The sequence below is a fragment of the Lethenteron reissneri genome, chromosome 26 (genome assembly GCF_015708825.2).
Source record: "Lethenteron reissneri isolate LAM-NWPU_2019-01 chromosome 26, ASM1570882v1, whole genome shotgun sequence".
Classification (NCBI taxonomy): Eukaryota; Metazoa; Chordata; class Hyperoartia; order Petromyzontiformes; family Petromyzontidae; genus Lethenteron; species Lethenteron reissneri.
Genome location: NC_083804.1, coordinates 17,717,140 through 17,735,952, shown reverse-complemented (window position 1 = coordinate 17,735,952; position 18,813 = coordinate 17,717,140). Strand labels below are relative to the sequence as shown.

General features: G+C 46.6%; 1 protein-coding gene across 8 annotated transcripts in view; it reads left to right on the top strand.

Annotated features, from left to right (window-relative positions):
• LOC133347753 (myocardin-like) overlaps positions 1–18,813 on the top strand; it is a 140,644-nt gene that overhangs the window by 103,357 nt on the left and 18,474 nt on the right. For all 8 annotated transcript variants that reach the window (XM_061560325.1, XM_061560324.1, XM_061560320.1 and 5 more), the window contains 7 exons: positions 7,166–7,231; positions 11,518–11,573; positions 12,218–12,293; positions 13,615–13,776; positions 16,152–16,330; positions 17,580–17,789; positions 18,450–18,697. In XM_061560325.1, the coding sequence (XP_061416309.1) occupies positions 7,166–7,231; positions 11,518–11,573; positions 12,218–12,293; positions 13,615–13,776; positions 16,152–16,330; positions 17,580–17,789; positions 18,450–18,697 (997 nt within the window). The remainder of the gene's footprint in view (positions 1–7,165; positions 7,232–11,517; positions 11,574–12,217; positions 12,294–13,614; positions 13,777–16,151; positions 16,331–17,579; positions 17,790–18,449; positions 18,698–18,813) is intronic.

Below are 18,813 nucleotides of genomic sequence, written 5' to 3'. Positions count from 1 at the left end.
GGTATGTAAATTGGTTAGTCTGTGCCATCCACGCATTAATGAGTTCATATTTTAGCAGAATTTTGACGTGGCGTTTGAAACTACTGGCAATGACGCTTCCGCTCCCGGCTAGTGTCACCAGATTAAATTAGAGCACGTATTTCCCTGCAGGCAGGGGAGATGGGATCGTTAGCGCACCGCACTTGCAATAACAGAAGTTGTCCGTCCCGATCGCCCCAATGTTAGGACAGCAGGTAGGCTTCTTAAATCTTCTTAAATCCTCCCACACCTGTCGATCCAGCGGTATAAATGGGTGTGCCACATCTTCTTGGTTTTTTCGGTAAAGTCACGTAGAAGGGAAGTGATAAAATAATAAAAATAAAACATAATAAAATAATTCTCACGACGTTTCGGCTACAACGCAAGCAGCCGTCTTCAGGTGAAGAATGAGACACTGCCAAGCTAGGAGCTTATATATAAGCTGAGTTGGAGGTGGAAGAAGAGCGCCTTCACAAAAGAATGTGCATATCAAGAGGAATTTAGCATGTTCATGGGAAATGCATAGGAGGTGGGCGGGGGGGTTTCAAAGTCATATTATGCCCATGCATTATGCAGGATCAGCAGCACCAAAGGGAGGGGGCAGGGGGTAGCATTAACAAAGGGAGGGAATGTTAATAGTATGTAGAAGCAATGAAACGTGAATGGGAGAACGGTGACAGGAGACCCACAGTTCGTCGATGGGTGGCAGATCGTGTGTGTTGGGGTTAAAATGTGGGTGTTCTCATTGTCTTCCAAGAAGTTCAAGGTCGATTGCAGAGGCTTAGGCCAAAATACCCTCCCAAATGTCGTGGAGGCCCTACTGCCAGCGGTGCCACGAGCAAGTAATTGCAAGGCTGCACTTTTACCTTTTTCCGGAGGCAATCGCGGCTCTGCTGGCTAGTCCCCTCTTGAAGACTGCAGCAAAGCGGCTGCTCTATGCTTCAGCTTTAATGTTTCACTGTCAGCACCTCGGAATCACCGTGTCAGCATACCTCCCGGGTGCCTGCGCCGGTGAAATATTGAACAACCCCCTAATGCTTGTATACACTGGGAGAATCCTGACGCCAGACACCGAACGCCAAGGTGCCTGGAAACCGTCATCGCCTTTGGCGAATTGTCCGTCCCGTGATTTGTACACGGGACCTTTTAACGTTTGAAAAATTCCAATTTACGTGGATAAAAAATTGCGCACAGTGTATTTAAAGTGCACCGGTACTCGCACACCGTTGCGTGATGACTGTAAGAATTTATAAACCCGCACGGCTCGTCTGTTAAATAACTAGCAGGCGACATGGAGCCATCTCCTCTGTGCTGAGCTTACAGTTTCTTCTTATCTTTTGGTTACGAAATATAACCATTGTAATATCTAAATCACATTACGGGTAGGATAAAACGTTCTCCTTCTGAGGGTACTCTACGTAAACCATGCTGATTAATTCTTAATGCTTAATGCGTTGTGTGGGATTCCGCGGTTGTGTGCGTGGCTGTCCAATGTGTTTTGGGTGCCGTACCGCACATGCTGTTTGGCGCGGTATCCGACGTTTCGCTTCCTAGAAAAAACCCGAAAATGCATCAAAAAATTATTATTGTTTTGTATGTCAATTCTCTATACTGTATTTCCAAAGCAGGTTTGGGTTTTCCTGCCACTAGTTTTTAATCTCATAAGGTATGGTCAACAATACGAATTGTGAAAAGTCAATCCACTATAATTTTATAATTTGCGCCTTGTCAACTCAGTGCTGGATGGATGCATGCATGTTGAACATCTTTCGCACCGTACGTAGCCAACCATGCTAATCGGTGGTTGTATTTGACCCAAGGGGGTTGTTTGACCATACTTCAGTCTTTCGGTATGTGCAGCCGAGTGAAGCAAGAGGAGGCCCAGGTCCAGTTGAGAGATGCCACGCTCGCCGCTGATGTTATTAGCCCTGGACGGGAATCAACCTCTGGTTGCCGAGTTGGTAGTGCACTGTGGCACCCCCACCGCAACTACTGGTCTCTCTAACCCCCCGACCATTACAGCAGACCGTATGTAGCGTGTTGTTGCGTTGAACGGTATTCCTCTTCTCTCAGCCAACTTCCCTCGTGGTGTTGTTGTTGTTGTACGTACTCTAGTTACACCGTTATTGGTTGTTTCCAGCTTCAGCGCGCCTTCTTCCCACTATTTTCCAACCCTCAGCGATAATGTACGGCATTACAAATTATGCAGAAATTTTATGCGAATTGAAGATTTGCATGTAAGATACTATGCTTTGACATTGTGATATTATTAAGAAAATATATATAGACGAGTTTTTTTCTATAATCATTTACATATGTTTCTGCTAATATGTAAGATATAATTTGTCATCTGCTATTTTGTTTCATTGATTCTTCACAAACTCCTTAAAATTCGTGAGAAAGTCTAGAACATTTTTTTCAAGTGATAACTTCAAATGATTTTCATTGCCATCCATCAGTTTAAGTAAGAGTGAATGGGGAGTGCAGAGCGAGTGAAGGGTTTAGGATGAGTTTCGGTAAATAACATGAAAACCAAGTCTGCATAGCAAGAAAAAACCCTATTCAGTCTCAAGACTTTTTCATGAAGGTCGTGAGAGTTTAGACATTTATTTATTGCGCATGTTGTGCGCGTGTGTGGAATTAAACTTTATCTTGTAACAGTGGCCGAGCATTTGCTCGAAGGCCCATAACATCAAGCGGCAAGCAACAAACATCACTACTAAAGTTGTAACAGATATTAAAAAGCGCAGCAGCTGGAGGGAACAAAAAAGTGCTCGTCGGAGGATAGCCCTGACAAGTTTCTACAGAGGCTGCACTGTTCACAGTTGCTGATGTGTGAGACGCTTATTCTGGCGACTTCAGAATTAGTCCCATGATGTCATATTCCAGGGTCGGTTCCCACGTGCGCCTAGATGTACCGTTCCTTGTGAGCGCCCCGCGGGGGCTTTCCCGCGCCTCCTAACCCCCCTGCACCGCTCGGCACGATTTAAATGCAATCGGGGAATTACAACTGAATATTCTGTCGGCAAACCAACTTGTTGTGCTTCCATCTTACAGTCACCTCGTTAGCCCTGAATGTTGGCATTTCACATGCGCACACGTAATGTTGGCCGTAAAAATCCATCATCACCGGAGAGGTGAATTGGGGGAGGGGGGGGCGTTGTTTTGATAGTGAGGGAGTGCTGGTGGGGTGGGGTGGACTGCATCAAATTCAGGCGCACTGCATGGGAACTCGTTGAGGGGCCCTGTGGTGAAATGAGTGGGCTGGGGGGAGGGGTGTGGTGCACAGGGGGCTTAAGGAGAGGGGTTGTGAGAGCTTGGGAAGATGGGAGGTGGTGATAAAAATGGGTTACACACAAGAGAAGTAGTTCTCACCAGAGTATGTACAGTGGGGTGCACCCTTTCTCATGTAACATACGTTATGATAGATCGGAAAGGGGTTCTTGTACTTAAAAATAATAATGTTTGTTGCCTGTGTTTACACGAGCCCAGCTGCCTCTGCCCTTCCTCGACCAGGGTGCGCGATGCTCGGCAAGGGCAACTGTTGAAACTATTCACTGTGCAGAAAATAGCTCGTCCACTCTCACCACAAACCAGGTCAGGGGTGAGGACATCCGCAGAGAGGTGCACGCGGGCGCAACGCAGCAGCGCCGCCCGACTGTATTCCCAACCTGCTGTGCGGATTATCACAAATCCACACCGTTGACGTTTGATGACGTTTTGAGGTTAATGCTTACCCCAGGTCACGGATGCGCAAAGCTGTAGCCGTTGCCGCAAAATGGAAACTTCATAAAGGGTGTTTCTTTTTACAAACACAAGCAGCTCTGCTGCAGTTTGACTCGTGGCAAGGGAAGAGTTGCGAGGTATCATTTTGGATAAATATGATGAGTGATCAATATTTATTTTATTCTGTTTGTTCAACCGCATTGGCAGCAGGTAGTCATTTTCTGGATGGTACGAATCTGACAGGCAATATGAGATGTTGTAGGCTGCTGTAGGGACACGTGGTGGCTGGGTGTGTGGAAATATCTGTGGTTGTACTGTTCGTCTGTGCTCTCATGTCTATGCTGCCCGCTTTCACCAACCCGCACTGATCACCTCTGTGCATAAGCATCGAGTTCCCTCATCTGGCGGTGGAGTGATTAAGGTGCTGTACATGTACCCTCATCGTGTATATGAATGATGACAATATTTATCTTTGCTATCATAGCCTGATCAGTGTCATTCGCATGTTATAATGATCTTCACCATCATCAATAACAGCATCATAGTCTTTGCCATCTCCGTTGAAAACGTAATTAATAGGACTGGTGGCCTGGTGAGAGTGTTGCGCTTGGCTGCCAGGAACCACAAACGTGATGAGCCTCTGATGGTAAAATCTGTGGACATTTCGAGTCCATGGATGGACTGGTGGGGTCATGAGTACCCCGAACGGGTCTCAATTTATTGAGACATTGGTTGGAGGGTGCGATCCAAATGTCGCCCTCACATGGCCTTCGTGAGACACCATGCATACAATTCACTTGTTTGTGCGCCATGGTGGCGAGATGTTAACTCGCCACCATGATCGTGGGTTCGATCCCGACCCTGACGCATGCTGTATATTTGGAATGTGCATGTTCTCCCCAATGGTCGCATGGATTTTTCTCCGGGTCCTCTGGTTGTTTTCCTTCCACATTTATAAACATGTTTTCGAGTGTTTGGCTGCTATAAATATCCACGTGATAAGCCACTTCGTTGATCTATAATTTGTGGTCAGGTCGCTTCTGAAAAAGAGCTGTATCGCTCATTGGTCCTTACCTGGTCAAATAAAGAATTATTTAGTTTGGTGCGGGTCCATGTAAGTGTGGCAGATCGCTGCATTTTGGCTCAGCTCATGGAAAAAGAGCAAAATCCGCCGGGCTTAAATGACCCATCTGCCAACTCGTGATTTGCTTACTCCACGACTGCTTATCTTTCTGCAATCGCATGAAAAGTGGCAGCAGTGGGGGCGGTTCTTTAATCTCTTTGATCCGATTGGGGCACCACAAATGTCAAATCGTCATCTCGTTTATTAAATTAAATTTGACTTTTCTCCTAACGGGTTTGTGAGGTCGTTATTAGTCATGATTAGTTTTAAATGTGCCACGCTAGGTCTACCTTTTACAGACAAACTCCAGGCCTACCTTTGCTGAATCCTTTTGTATTCTTGTGAACTTGTACAGTGTAAGCTGTAGGGGTTGTGGTGTGTCTGTTTAAGCTGGAGACTTGGGTGTGCTTCCCGAGTCTTTTTCAGCACCAATAACTTTCAAAGTTCACCAAGTTTCATTTCGCTCCCATTTTGTTCTCTGGGCCCATTTGACAGAATTATTTTACAAATTCCATTCTATTTCTAATCTTGCTTGTGGCAGCGATATCGTCATGAGCTGGATGCCAATGTCGATGTCTGCCAGCCACAAGAGGGCTTTATGAGAGAGGTTGTCGAATTTTGCTGTTAATACGTTGAAATAATTGCAGACTACAGTGGCATACTACTACATGGTTCATAGTTCGGGTTGCTTGGCCACTGTCGCTTGACTTTCATTTTCCATTCCTGATGGAGATGGGCGCATCGGCCTGTTAATGGCTGCCCCGGTGTCATCAACGAATATCAAAGCCACGAGGTGCAATGGTTGGGTCTCGAACGAGGTGTCTTTTGTAATAGATAATTACATAATTTGGTTTTCAATCCAAAATAAGTATGGTTGTGTGATATAGTTTCAGTTCCACGCCTCAAATGAATATGCAATCTGACAGCTAATATTTCCACATCACCCTCCTATTGCGTATTGGGTGTAGCTTTAGGAAATATGGTTTATTTCTGAAGCAAGTCAATGGGTTGATACGAACACAACTGAATGCTCCATCACCGTCGTCCCAGCACGGATGAACAAGTCGATTTCTACTGACTACACCGTTTTATTTTATCAGCGTTTCTCACTTATCAAGAAAGGTGGCCAAATTCATTACATTCCTGATTGGCTAACATACTATGCCACAAGTTCATATGTTGATCATTACCCACATATCTTTAAAGTGTGTGAACTGTACATCCCAAATCTTAGAGATGTCCATATGTAACACCTATCAGCGTTAGTCCATTACAAGAGCTCTACCGTTATTGTGTTTATTTGATATGAGACAAAGCATTGATAGAACAATGCATTGATTTAAGGTCAAAGTGAGCTACCTTCGATGCGTTCTGAACTGAAATACTATCGGTATAGAAGCGAACTTTATCCGGAAATGTGTACATTATACATAAATATACATAAGCTATATGAATAACAAGTAGACATAATTCCAGTGCATCTTTTTACGTTCACTTTCATATGCTGCCCATTTCTGCGCTCGAGTTTGTCAGGGCAGCGATGTGGCCGGGTCTAATTTCTAGAGAAATTATAGCCTCTGTAAGCAATACACATTGGATTCAAGATATGCAGTGCGGTAGAACCGGGATAGAATTACTTATTCAAGCAGTGTGGCTAAGAACCTCAACCGACCCATTTTCTATGCGTGTCCCTGATTATGCTTATTCCATCGCAGCAGCTGTTTCAGTTGCATGTGTGAATACACACGACTCTCTGTTATGGATCTAGCAATATTGTTGCGTGTGTTGTGTCACTTCACAGATCGGTGCTTATCCGCCCAACCGGGTGGCCGTGTGGTTTCGAGGGCTTGACTCACAATCGGAAAGTTGCGAGTTCAAGTCCCCCAGCCAGGGTTTAACTGGGTTTGATCATTCCAACAGGGGATGTATAAGAATTTGTACTTCCCTACGCAGAATCAATAGTGTTCGCCTTACGGAGAAACTGTTCCCTGCCATGGGAAAGTGGAACTTCTACCCTTACAGCATGGTCACCTTTAGAGACAGCACTGCTCCCAATTCCTTGTTTGACCAAGATAGCGCTTCATTGTACATTGTGAGTGTCACAGAGACGGGTATGGCTGTGTTGACTTATGCAACGCGGAAAAAGGGTGTGGAAAAAAGGGAACTCTTGTTTAAAAAAAAAAAATGTGTCGTGTAGCGCCACCTCCCCCCCCCCCCCCTCCCTCCAGGCCGTGCGTTTTTTTTCTTGTTGTGACTGCAACTTTGCGCTTCCTGTTTTCCTCTTCCGTCTCATGGCAGTGCTGCAGCTGAAGCTCCAGCAGCGCAGGACTCGCGAGCAGCTCGTGGACCAGGGCATCATGCCGCGTGAGTACACAGTCGTCGGTGCATCACTCCCGTGTGTGGCCGCTGCTGCTGCTGCTGCTGCTGCCGCCCACCCTCGGAGCAAGCCCCCCTTCGCTTAAACTCACCGCCACTGCCGCTCCCCTGCACGCGCGCTCCACGTTGCTACAGGAAGAGCGGCATTCTCTCACATTCAGACGTTGCCTGCGTTAGGCACCAGCGCGTGTCGGGGTGACGCACGCTCGTGCCTAACGGACCCAGTGGTGTAGTTTTATGCGCGCTGTGTCGTGAACGCCTTGATAGGTGTCTGGACTTCATGCCGTTAGCAGCCGGCAAAGGCAAAAAACGTCTCCGTTGCTTCTCTGTTTTGTGGTTATGGTTTTGTGGGCTGTTAAAACATGTGCGTCTCACGCTCACAACAGTCTACATTTGTGTGAACAGAACATTAATACGGCAGTTTATAAATTACATGCCATTTACTCACCACAAAGGGAGCTTTTAAATGCCCTATAAATGTTTTGAGCGGCTTATTTTAAGCGTATTTGTATAGGCCGACATGTAAATGCACTGTAGCAGCAGCAGCAGCAACAGGGTTTTGGACTGAGCAAGGAACTGGACCAATATAAGTAGAAACAGGCACAGTGTGCAGGAGAAGTGTTGGTGGTTAGCGCGCTTCGTGTAGGTCTCCAACTGAATTCCTGATTTCTGGGCTGGGCAGGGCGCAGTTCTGCCTGGGACACCAGTGGCTTCGGGGCAGAATGTTAATCTTATCGGTGCACAGGTTTTTCAATTAATAGGAAAATATGTCAAGCATGCAGCTCTTTGGTTAGTTTTTTGGTGTGCGTTGCACAAGATGACAAGTATGAAAACACGCAAACGCACTTGGCGGTTTCTGTCATGCCATTAGCGACGCCGTTGGTAGATTGTATCCAAACTGCCTATGCAGTGCGAGTGCGTCGCTTACGGTCTCTGTCGCCCATTTGTCAAATTTAGAAACAAACTTGTAAGATTTTTGTTCCACAAAAATACTGGAAGGTCATTTTGTATGTAAGTTTATTATATTGAAACACGAGTGAGTGGATTCTGTGTTCACTATATTGCAACGCTTTTGGTGAGCTTTGATGTTACCGCATAGTCAAGCTATATTATTCAGCTTTTGCTCAGCTACTGTTGGTCTTTATAATGGGTTTCCTTCAAAGCTTTGCACGTTTTTTTATCCAGTTTGCTTGTTTCTAATGCAGGAATTTTATACATGTCTCTGTATTTAATTTATTTTGATCGGTTGATATTTAAGCCTGCGATTTGCAAGAGTATGCAGTTAATGTCTTAAATTATAAAAGAAAATGTAACCACAGTACTGTATTGTACTTGGAGCGGACAATACTATACCACGTATTTTGGAAAATTAATAATGTTGGGTGTTAGAGTCATTGGATAGCACATTCCATGACAGGGTCCTGTAGGCGGTAAGTGAATAACAGTGAAGCGGAATATATTGAGTGTAACTTGCTATTAGCCTTTGTGTCTTCACTTTTTTGGTTCCGTATTTTTATTTCGATCTTTTTTCCCCAACTTCACTTCTGCGGTGGGCGTCAGATCATGAGACAGATAATCCCTTTGGGAATCTCAGAGCGGTGGGCCCCCCCGTATGTTGTGTCCGGACATGGCCCAATGGGAGAGAGATAATTTGTCAAGAAATTTCTCTAAAAAAAATCCTCCAAACTGCCTTTTCGTTCTGTGCGCAACAGCAGCGGCAGCGAACTCCCTCCGCTACACACTGCGAAGGAAATAGCTTGTCACGTGACAGTCAAACCCTTATTTAATTCCCGGAGCTGGAATGCATCCAAATCAAGTGCATGTAATTGTCTTGTGTGCAAATGGGCTATCGGGCTGAGGCCATCAACTCGCTACACTTGAGAACCCGGTTTGATCACAGGCCGGCCAGATTCTCTCTCAGCGGTGCCAGCTCAGCACTGCTGACCTCTGAGCCACCTGGCCACCCCTAATTCAACTTATTTTTAACTTTCTCAGTTGCTCCACGCACACTGTAGATTGCTATGCAGTGTCCACGGGTGGCAGCGCTGGTTTCGTTTCTGCTTGCGTCCAGTCCCACAAAAGCTGCGTTTTGATAATTATAGTCAGATAAGTCTACAAGCAGCTTCATGTGAATATGCAAACGGTAAAAATTATATCACGACAAATGCCCGATGATGCTGGATGCAATTACCAGCGAAACGTCGTACTCAAAAATTTTAAATGTTGTGGTTTCACGCTTCAACACACCGGTGGGCTAAAGTAGTGAACTATTTGTCTTTTGTCAACGTGACACTTTTTTGCTGATTGGCCGTGTCGGGTGGTGGAGGGTTACGACACATTTATAAATAACGCGATCTTACCCAAAAACTTTATTATGAATAATATTGGTCGCGAAAGCCTACGTGTTAAAATAAAAAAACATATCGCATTACACATTGGTAATTTTAGTTGTCCATTCAACATACAACATGCTCGGCGCAACGTATCTGTTACTCGTACAATTGCAGTGTGATCTTCTGCTGTCAGACGTCGGTTGAACACAATATTGTTCTCTCAGCAGGGTAATCAGAATCTTTATTTAGACCTGGAGAAATCCGATGAGCTATGAAGCTCTTCTTCACACGTCCAGTAATTGGACTGCAACTGCACCATTTCCGCCAGTTGCATGGGTCTTCACGTGTAGTTCTGTTTTTATTGTATCTCTAACATATCTACGCATACACCCATTTTCCTGCGTTTAAACGCATGTCCTTTAATTCCCTTTTTCCAGTTACATTTCTCATTTTTGCCGGGGTAGCGGTGTTGGCTCTGCAGGCCCGTATTGCAGCACTACGGAGGCAGCGAGTTTTGGTTGATTACACAAATGATGTGAAACTCTTTTTACCCATGGGCGTCAAGTAGGTAGGTATGAAACTGAAACTCACCAGGAAAAGACTGTACGGTTAATGTGGATTCCACCTGTTTTGTCTCTATGGGATAAAGTGTTTCCCCCTCGCACACTTGGTCTTTCCTTGGTTGCTTCGGTTTCCTCCCACATATAAACACTCGTGAATTGACCGATAACGTATGTATGTTGAACTTCTTCCGCGTCATACATAACCAACCGGAGCGGGAGAGCACGAGAAGAGGAGGGGAGCGCGATGAGAGGACGGCGATCTAGGCAGGGGCGAGTTCACAGAGATCCCGATAATGGCGAGGGTGATCTTAATGGGGCGGACTCGGCATCGCATTGGGAAGCCAGTGGGGCGAGAGCCAGGATGGGGGCACTTATGTCTCATGAGTGTGGGCGTTTGGAGTTTGGAGGTGAGGGAATCGGGGAGGGCGCGCAGAGGAACGAGGCAGCCGCAGAAGTGAACGGGAGAGGTGTTCAGCGAGACCTCCTGAGGTGGGCACTACGCGCTGAGGGCCTGGTTCCCCCAAAGCTTCCGCCACCTTCACTCCCTGCCGCTACTGCTGCTACTTCGGCTGCCACGTCCGCTACCGCCTTGCTCTCTGATCTGACTGTCCACCACACGGTTTAAGCATCAGCTGCTATTTGTGTTTAGTTTGTTGTCCTTCCCCCGCACTTCCGATTAGGACGGTTGGCTACGTACGGTGCGAAAGAAGTTCAGCGTACATACATACGTCATGGCTTCTGCCAGCAGCCATCGTGGCTGCTTGCGGGACTGCCATTACGTAGGTAATGGCAAGTGAGGCCACTTGTTGCCAGGGCTAATGGATGTTGTCTACAGAATCAGAATCTTTATTTAGACTGCAGGAATCTGTGAGCTATGAAGCTCTTTTTCACAGATGGTTCCCTCTGACCAATATAACGTGCGCGTGCGACAACCTGGTCATGATTCCCTGGCGTTGGCACATGGCCGAATACGCGCGCTCGCCATGACGGCTCGGTTGGGGGGGGGGGTGATACGAGCATATTGGGCTGCCCAACTCGCTGTCACGTTTACGGCGTGTGGCTCAGCGCCCATACCTGCTCACCATTGCCTGCGCATTGCACACATCTATGCGTGCATTCATCAAGTTGTGATGAGCATTCACGCGCTCATTATAGTACCCTTTTCAAATGCAATTCAAGCTAGAAAAAATACAACGTTCAATGTCACTTGTTTTGGCCAAACGTCCCAATGCTGAAAAATGACCTGCACATTACTCAGAATGTTTACAAATTACGGTTTTGGCATTCGTAGAAATATGTTTTGTTTCGCCCCATTTTTCAGGCTGTCTGGTTGCTGTTGTTTGTCGGTGGGCGTCGCGTGACCGTTATTTTCTTGCAGCGTTGAAGAGTCCGGCTGCATTCCACGAGCAGCGGAAAAGCCTGGAGCGCGCAAGGGTGAGTTGTCTCCTCTCCTCCTCGTATTAGAACGCAGCAAATGGAGCAAAGGAAACTGTGCAAATGACACGGAATAAACAACAAGAAACGATGCAAACGAGATCGTTCAACTGAGGCGTGAGATACGATTCTTGATGCAAGTCTTGACACAATCGCTAGCGGGGTGAATCTTAATATACCTGCGGTCATTATGATTGACCCATGTTGCCGACATAAACAAGTGCACTGCGCTACGTACACAGTAGCCCGTGTTTGATACCCAGCCACAGCTAACGTCTGTGGCAAGTGATGTTCGAACTTGTCTTGTTCCCCCTTTACTTCACCAGCCCACCCTGACCACTGTGGTGAAGTAAGGTTCAACAAGCCCCCATTTCCAGGGGTTGGCAAACCAAAATAACAAGAAGAAACATTTTTTGTATTCGGTATAAAAAATCCTCTTTCAAGAGCCGCAATGCGTGTGAATGCAAAACGGTGGTCTTTAAGAGCAGCCTTTGAAAAGCCGCATGCGGCTGTGGAGCCACAAGTTGCCGGCCCCTGCCCATAACTAACAGAGGGTTGTGAATTATTTATCGTTATACCCGATGACGTTTGGCTCGCGTTACTGAACGACATGCGACTCGTGTGTGTGTGTGTGTGTCACACAGACCGAGGACTACCTAAAGCACAAAATCCGAAGCAGGCCGGAGCGTGCCGAGCTGGTGAAGATGCACATCCTGGAAGGTGTGCGAGCTGCTGTTCGAGGGATCGTAATGTCGCCTGTCCTCCTGCGGCCGCTTGTGTTCGTTTACATGAAAAACAAAACAAGGCTTGGGTGGCATCTGATGAATTAAACACATCACGATCGATGTCATGCACAAAATTAGTTGATGTAGTCACATCACGACTTGGCAGAGGGGATGGGATGCTGCTGCAGCGGGTCTCACACTGCGCCATGAGCCCAGCCATAGCCCAACGGCCTTAATAGGTTACACAAACGCACAAGAAGGTCTCGCACTCCACATGCCGCACCCCCTCCCCTCATAAACAATCATGAGCTGGTGACGTGACTCCACATGCCGCACCCCTCTCATTAATAATCATGAGCGGGTGACGTCACGCCACATACCGCACCCCTCCACCATAACCATTAACGGGTCATGTCACTTCACATGGGGCAAGCCCCCTCCCCCCTCTCATTAATAATCATGAGCCGAACTATTTTTCTATTGAATATTTCAAATTTACTGCAATATACACCCGTCCTTGGATGAGAAAAAAGCTAGTTTGTTATAATAAACAAATGAAATATAAATATTAAAGTATTAAACGTAAATTATCTCATCACTTTCTCGCATTACATTGTCTCTCATCACTTTATCTCTCATCACTTTATCTCATTATTTTATCACTTTCTCTCTCTGTTGATGCAGTGTGCTGATCTTAAAGGTGCATTGAAAAATGTTGATACTCCGACTGATGCTCCTGCTGTTGTGGAGTGACTCATGCAGCCAGCTATGGTTGCAGAGTTTGGTAGTACATGTTGTTCACGTCGTTTATTGTGAAAATTAGGTCACAGTTCCTATGATCACTGTTTCATTGCTTTTATGGCTTTATTTTCGAAAAGTTAGACTGATGGCCTTAATCTAAGTTGTCTTGTGGTTGTTGTTGTTTGACTTGAATCCCACTGGGATTTTTGCACACAGTGTTGGTGTACGGTGCTTTTACTGCAATATTTAGCTGTCTTTTCTTGGATTTTCTGTTTGCACATAGTCACTTTAAGATGTTTTCTTGTTCATGTTTTTGTTTTCTGTTTGTTGCGATTGCACCCGATTCAAGAGCCGAATGGCTCACAGGGCTACACCTAATAAATGAACTTGAAAATGAACTTGAAATGTAGAGTTCCGGATGGGATTCGCGGATAGCAAGTTTATGAATAACCAGGGAATACTGTACGATGACTATCGTTTGGGTCGGGCTACGCAATCTCTGGCCCGAGAGGCATGAGTGGTGAAGCGCTCGTGACGAGCTTTCGGTGCGGCTGGTCTCTTCCTGTCGTGCGCAGATACCTCGGCCGAGCCTTCACTGCAGGCCACGCAGATGAAGCTCAAGCGAGCGCGGCTCGCCGACGATCTCAACGAGAAGATCGCCCAGCGCCCGGGGCCCATGGAGCTGGTGGAAAAGAACATCCTCCCAGTGGACTCAACCCTCAAGGAGGCCATCAAAGGTCACTGCCGCTGCACATTTGCCATTGATCCTTTCCCATTCCGAGACGTCCGCCGGTTTGCAGGGTGGGGTCCCGTTCACCGCTGAATCTCGGGACGCGGAAGCGGTTAGCGTTAATTTTATTCGGAGGCATAGCGCCGTTTTTAAAGGCATACTCGCCATAGAGAACTGTAGCGACACAACCACACTCTCATGATAGCTGGCACCAGACTATGCAACACACCCTCCCGCTTGGGCTTATGGAAGCCACGGTACCAATAAAGTGATTTTATTTTTACCTTCCGATTTTGTTCCGATGACGTACGTGTGCGTACATGTATGTCATCGAAATGGAAAAGGGTAAATTACGCACAACCCAAGCGTGTGTGTGTGTGCGCGCGTGTGTGCGTGTGTGCGTGCTTTGTGCCAGTTGCTCATTTCTCGGCACTAATTTGTCCCACGACCGTCAGCCGTTGATATTGGGGGAGATCAACTCATGTACGTTGAAATCCATTGAGCTTTATTATGTAAATATTAGGCACGATCTTGCTGTCACATCGGCAATATTAGCAGCTGTTTTGTTATTTGCAGATCGCTGAGTATAGTTAAACCATTGCTCTGTGACAACAGTCCCAACTGTGTGTGCTAACAACCGCTGAAAGACCAGGACATTGCAAAACAGGAAAGTCTATCTTCCTGGTGTGAAATCCACGTTGCCACAGATACATAATAATATATTTCAACAGATGCATATAGCGTCATCCATGAAAATTTTATCTCAAAATTACGTCGAATTCTGTACGTGTATATTTTTTGCTCTGTGGTCATATATTTCGCCAAATCCATTGAAGAGTGTTTATGCATGTGGAAGGCGGAAAACGAGAGGACCCAGAGAAAAGGGGGTGCCACAGTGGTGAGATATTAACTACCTCGCCTGGTATACAGAACATTGGGGGTTTGTTCCTGACCCTGACGCCTGTATGTTTGGAGATTGAATGCTCTCACCGTAGTCGCGTGGATTTTTCTCCATGTCCTCCGGTTTTTACCTCCGCATTCAGAAACATGTGGTTAAGGTATTTCCCTGCTAGAAATGTCCTTGATAAGCCACTTTGTTGACCTATCATTTGTGGCCAAGTCGCTTCTGAAAAAGAGCTGCATAGCTCAATGGGCCTTACCTGGTCAAATACATGTTTTTTTTATTGTTTAGTTTGGTGCGGGGCCATGTAAGTATGGCAGAGTGCTAAATTTTGGCGCAGCTCATGGAAAAAGAGCAATCTTCCACCTGTGCTTAATCACTTTTGTGGCCAGGTCACTTAAGAAAAAAAGCTTTCTAGCTCAATGGGTCTTACCTGGTAAAATGCAATTATTGTTTAGTTTAAAATTGAAAACCCATGAAAACCCATGCCTGTGGGGTGGGGGGCGGTGGGATAACACGCAATCCCTGTACAGATGCAATATAGATGGGTGGATGGGAATTCGTCCACTTGCTGTAGTACTGCTCCTAGCAAACCAAAAGGTGGCAACCTCAATGCCCACTCGTAGAGGAGTTTCACGAATCTGCATGTTGCACCATCTCTCACCTCCACAGTGCTGTGTCAGAGGCCACGTGCAGCATAGCCGCCAGCACCAGATACACGGGGGCAGATGAAGCAAACAAAGCTCGCACATGCGGGTGACCTCTCAACGTGCACGCGTGCCCCATGCGCACCTCAGTTAACTGTGCGCTCATTGAGGGCACACCCCCATAATGTGCACGCTTCTCGTTACGTGGCAAGCATCGTACCTGATCTGCAATATGTTGTAGATGTGCAGAAGTTTGCTTCGCGGTTACCCGATGTGCTCAGTGGTAGTGGGTGGGAGACATAAAGAGGGAATGAGTGCACCCTGTGCTTGGGAAGCATCCCTTGAGCAAGGGAGGAGTCGCGCGTGGTTATTTTTAGTGCAGGCATGTCCACACTGCATCACATAGGAACTCCATGCTGAAACTCCACACCATAGGTCTGCTTTAAATATATCTGCAAGCTCAACTGCTTTTGTGATGGGATTACCATCACTGCTTGTGACCCAATCACCTGGGATGCACCCGCTGTCTTATCTCAGAAGCTAAGCAGGGTTCATCCTCGGATACTGCTTGCTTGGATGGGTGACCACCATGCACGCAAGGTTGTCACAGACTACATGAGGCTATGCTCCGCTGTGGGCAGCAGGGGCCAGTTCGACAAATATTTTGTCGTGCTGCGCTTCTCTGCTCGGATATCGCACACAATGTGGTGGGAGGCCGCTATCCGGTAGTGAATTGACCAAAAAGGGCTCTACGTGTACACGTACAAATCAATACGTCGTAGCGGTAGTAGCCACAATATGAACCATAGTTTGAATTGCATCTCCGCATGGCAGTCGGTCAGGTGCAGTACCCAAAGACGTCGGACATCTTCTCGTACGCCGACGACGACAGCAGCGACGCGCCGTCCCCGGAGCAGCCGGCCTCGCAGGAGTCGCAAGCGTCTTCGGTGCCTTCCCCTCCGGAGCTCAAGCTCCCCGAGTCGCTGTCGCCCGTCGCCTCCGCGACCATACAAGTGAGCGATGGTGATGTTATTGCCGCCGTACGCCACGGTCACGACCGCCCCTCTTGAGTTAATTGGCACGCGCAACGATAGAAGTTGATTTCTGTATAAATCGCTGCGTTTGTTCACGTTACGAACTTTATTTATTTGGCTGTGTAGAGGGGAGGATGGTATAACACACACACGGGACGGTGTGTTGTACATCACGCGGTGATCTGACCCAATACATACAATTATGAATCAATCTTTAAGGTTTTCTAAATTCTAAAATGAAACACTGTTAACGTATTTCTTGTACATTTTAACAAATTGTTCAACGGTTCGTCTGGTTAAGAATTACCAGAGTTCACTTTGGGTCGTGCTTGAACTTCATCAGTAAACTTTTTTTTAGCATTTTAGCAGTCCTTGCTTTTTTTCTCCCCAATGTACACGTTATTAAATGTTCCGGCTAATGCACATTCCACTCGGCGACATGCAACATGTAGTGCTTTTAATGATGACATTCATGAGTACTTTGATGGCTGTGAGGAAAATAAACTGGATCTGCAAGTAGAATATACTTTCCTTCAAGAAAATGTAAACACATAAATATAAACACACGCGTGTGAAGTGTTGTATACTTAAGCCAGGCAAATCTAAGTATGCGGCTATGTTTTTGAGCATGCCTGCTTCATGCCGACATTTAATTTAACTCGACAATTTCAATAAATGTATCCCGCCGATTAACCATGAACTGCATTATCACCACACTTTAAACTTGCTCCTTTTTTACAATTACATAGTTTAATGAAATCATCTGGACAGATGCTTATTAAATATCAAGCGGTGTGGTAAGTGGTAAAGTTTTTACGATAAAATCGAGTTGACAGGAAATAAACATTTTCCATTTAATGTTCTGGTTTTCATTTAATACAGCAGCAATGCTGCCAGTTGTAAACGTATGGCATGTGAACTTGTGGCATTTGTCAGAATAGCTGACAAAGTTGAGTATATTTGATACTGTATATCTGCACATGCCCTTTTCTCCGGATTATATTTAAAAAAACTTTTCCCCTGTATTTTAAAGCAAAAGTTGGGGGTTCTTCTTGTAATCTGATAGCTATGAGTTTGTGAAACCAGCTTCGCATAACTTTATTAACACCTGGCACAAGGTTGGTGGCGATGGGAATGCGTCTTATAATCTGGATAATACGGTAGTTGTGTTGTCTGAACCGGGACGTTGTTGAAGGATGAGTGGTCACCTCGCGTTGTATTCCTCTAGTACCTGCCACTGCTGCCAAGCTCAGTGGAGACATCAAAGCCCCCGGCCGCTGTCATGGCACCACAGCAGCTGCCGCCGCCGCCGCCGCCGCCTCCGCCTCCACCTCCACCTCCGCTTCCTCCACCTGTACCCCAGCCAACAGTCAACCACAACCAGTCGTCCCCTGGGCAGATGACCACTCCGAGCAAGTCCATGCCCACGCTCATTAAAGTAAGTACATTTCCATACGCGAGTCTTATTCGTGCATTGCATTTATACGTTAAAGTGTTTTATTCCGTGTCGCTGGTCCTAATGCCAAATGTGCCAAGTGTTCAACAATTTTGTCCATCGCCTGCGTGTGAATCAGTGGTATCACACGTTCAATAAGTAAAGATCACCATGTGCTGATACTTACTCCACATGTCTCTCAATAGTGCCACGAGCTCAATACTTCGTCCCAAAAGCAATTGCTCAAAGACAAGCAGTGACCTGCCCACTGCCAGCAAAGTTGATTCTGTATTGTTTCACTCGTCATTGTAATGGTTCAACTTACATCATCAACAAAGGGGAGTGCAGGAAAATGTTGAACTGTACTATGCTCCAACATCTGTGCTTTCCCACCTTTACCGTCCCTCACCAGCAACGAACCCCTCGGTTAGCCAGGGCTGCACCAACAAGTCCCAGGGCATTCTCGGGGAGCCAAAGCTCTTGAATGGATCCCTGGGCATCTATGTGAGGGCGGGTGGCTGGCAGGGCCCATTCATCAAACCAGAATTCAACCCTCTCGTATTTGTTTCCATTTGAACCAGTGCCGTACTCTCTTGGCTGTAGCTGCACGCACTGAACGCCGCGGCCCTGTGTCTGCTTCCGTGTGCTTCACCCGCTCACCAGAACCAGGGCAAGCCAGGCTCTGACAGCAAGAGCCGCAAAAAGTCCAAAGATCCCAAGCCGAAGGTTCGCAAGCTCAAGTACCATCAGTACATCCCACCCGACCAGAAGCTGGAGAAGGCAGCGCCCCCCATGGACGTGGCGTACTCTCGCTTGCTGCAGCAACAGCAGCTCTTCTTACAGCTGCAGATCATGAGCCACCAGCAGCAGCAGCACTACAACTATCAAGCCATCCTGCCCGCCCCGCCAAAGTAAAACTCCGCTGCTCGCCACAGCTGTGACTGTTGGCGTGCAGGTTTTTGCAACCATTTAATATTTTATCATTATTATTATTTATATTGTAGTGGTTTTACCCATTTGTGGACAG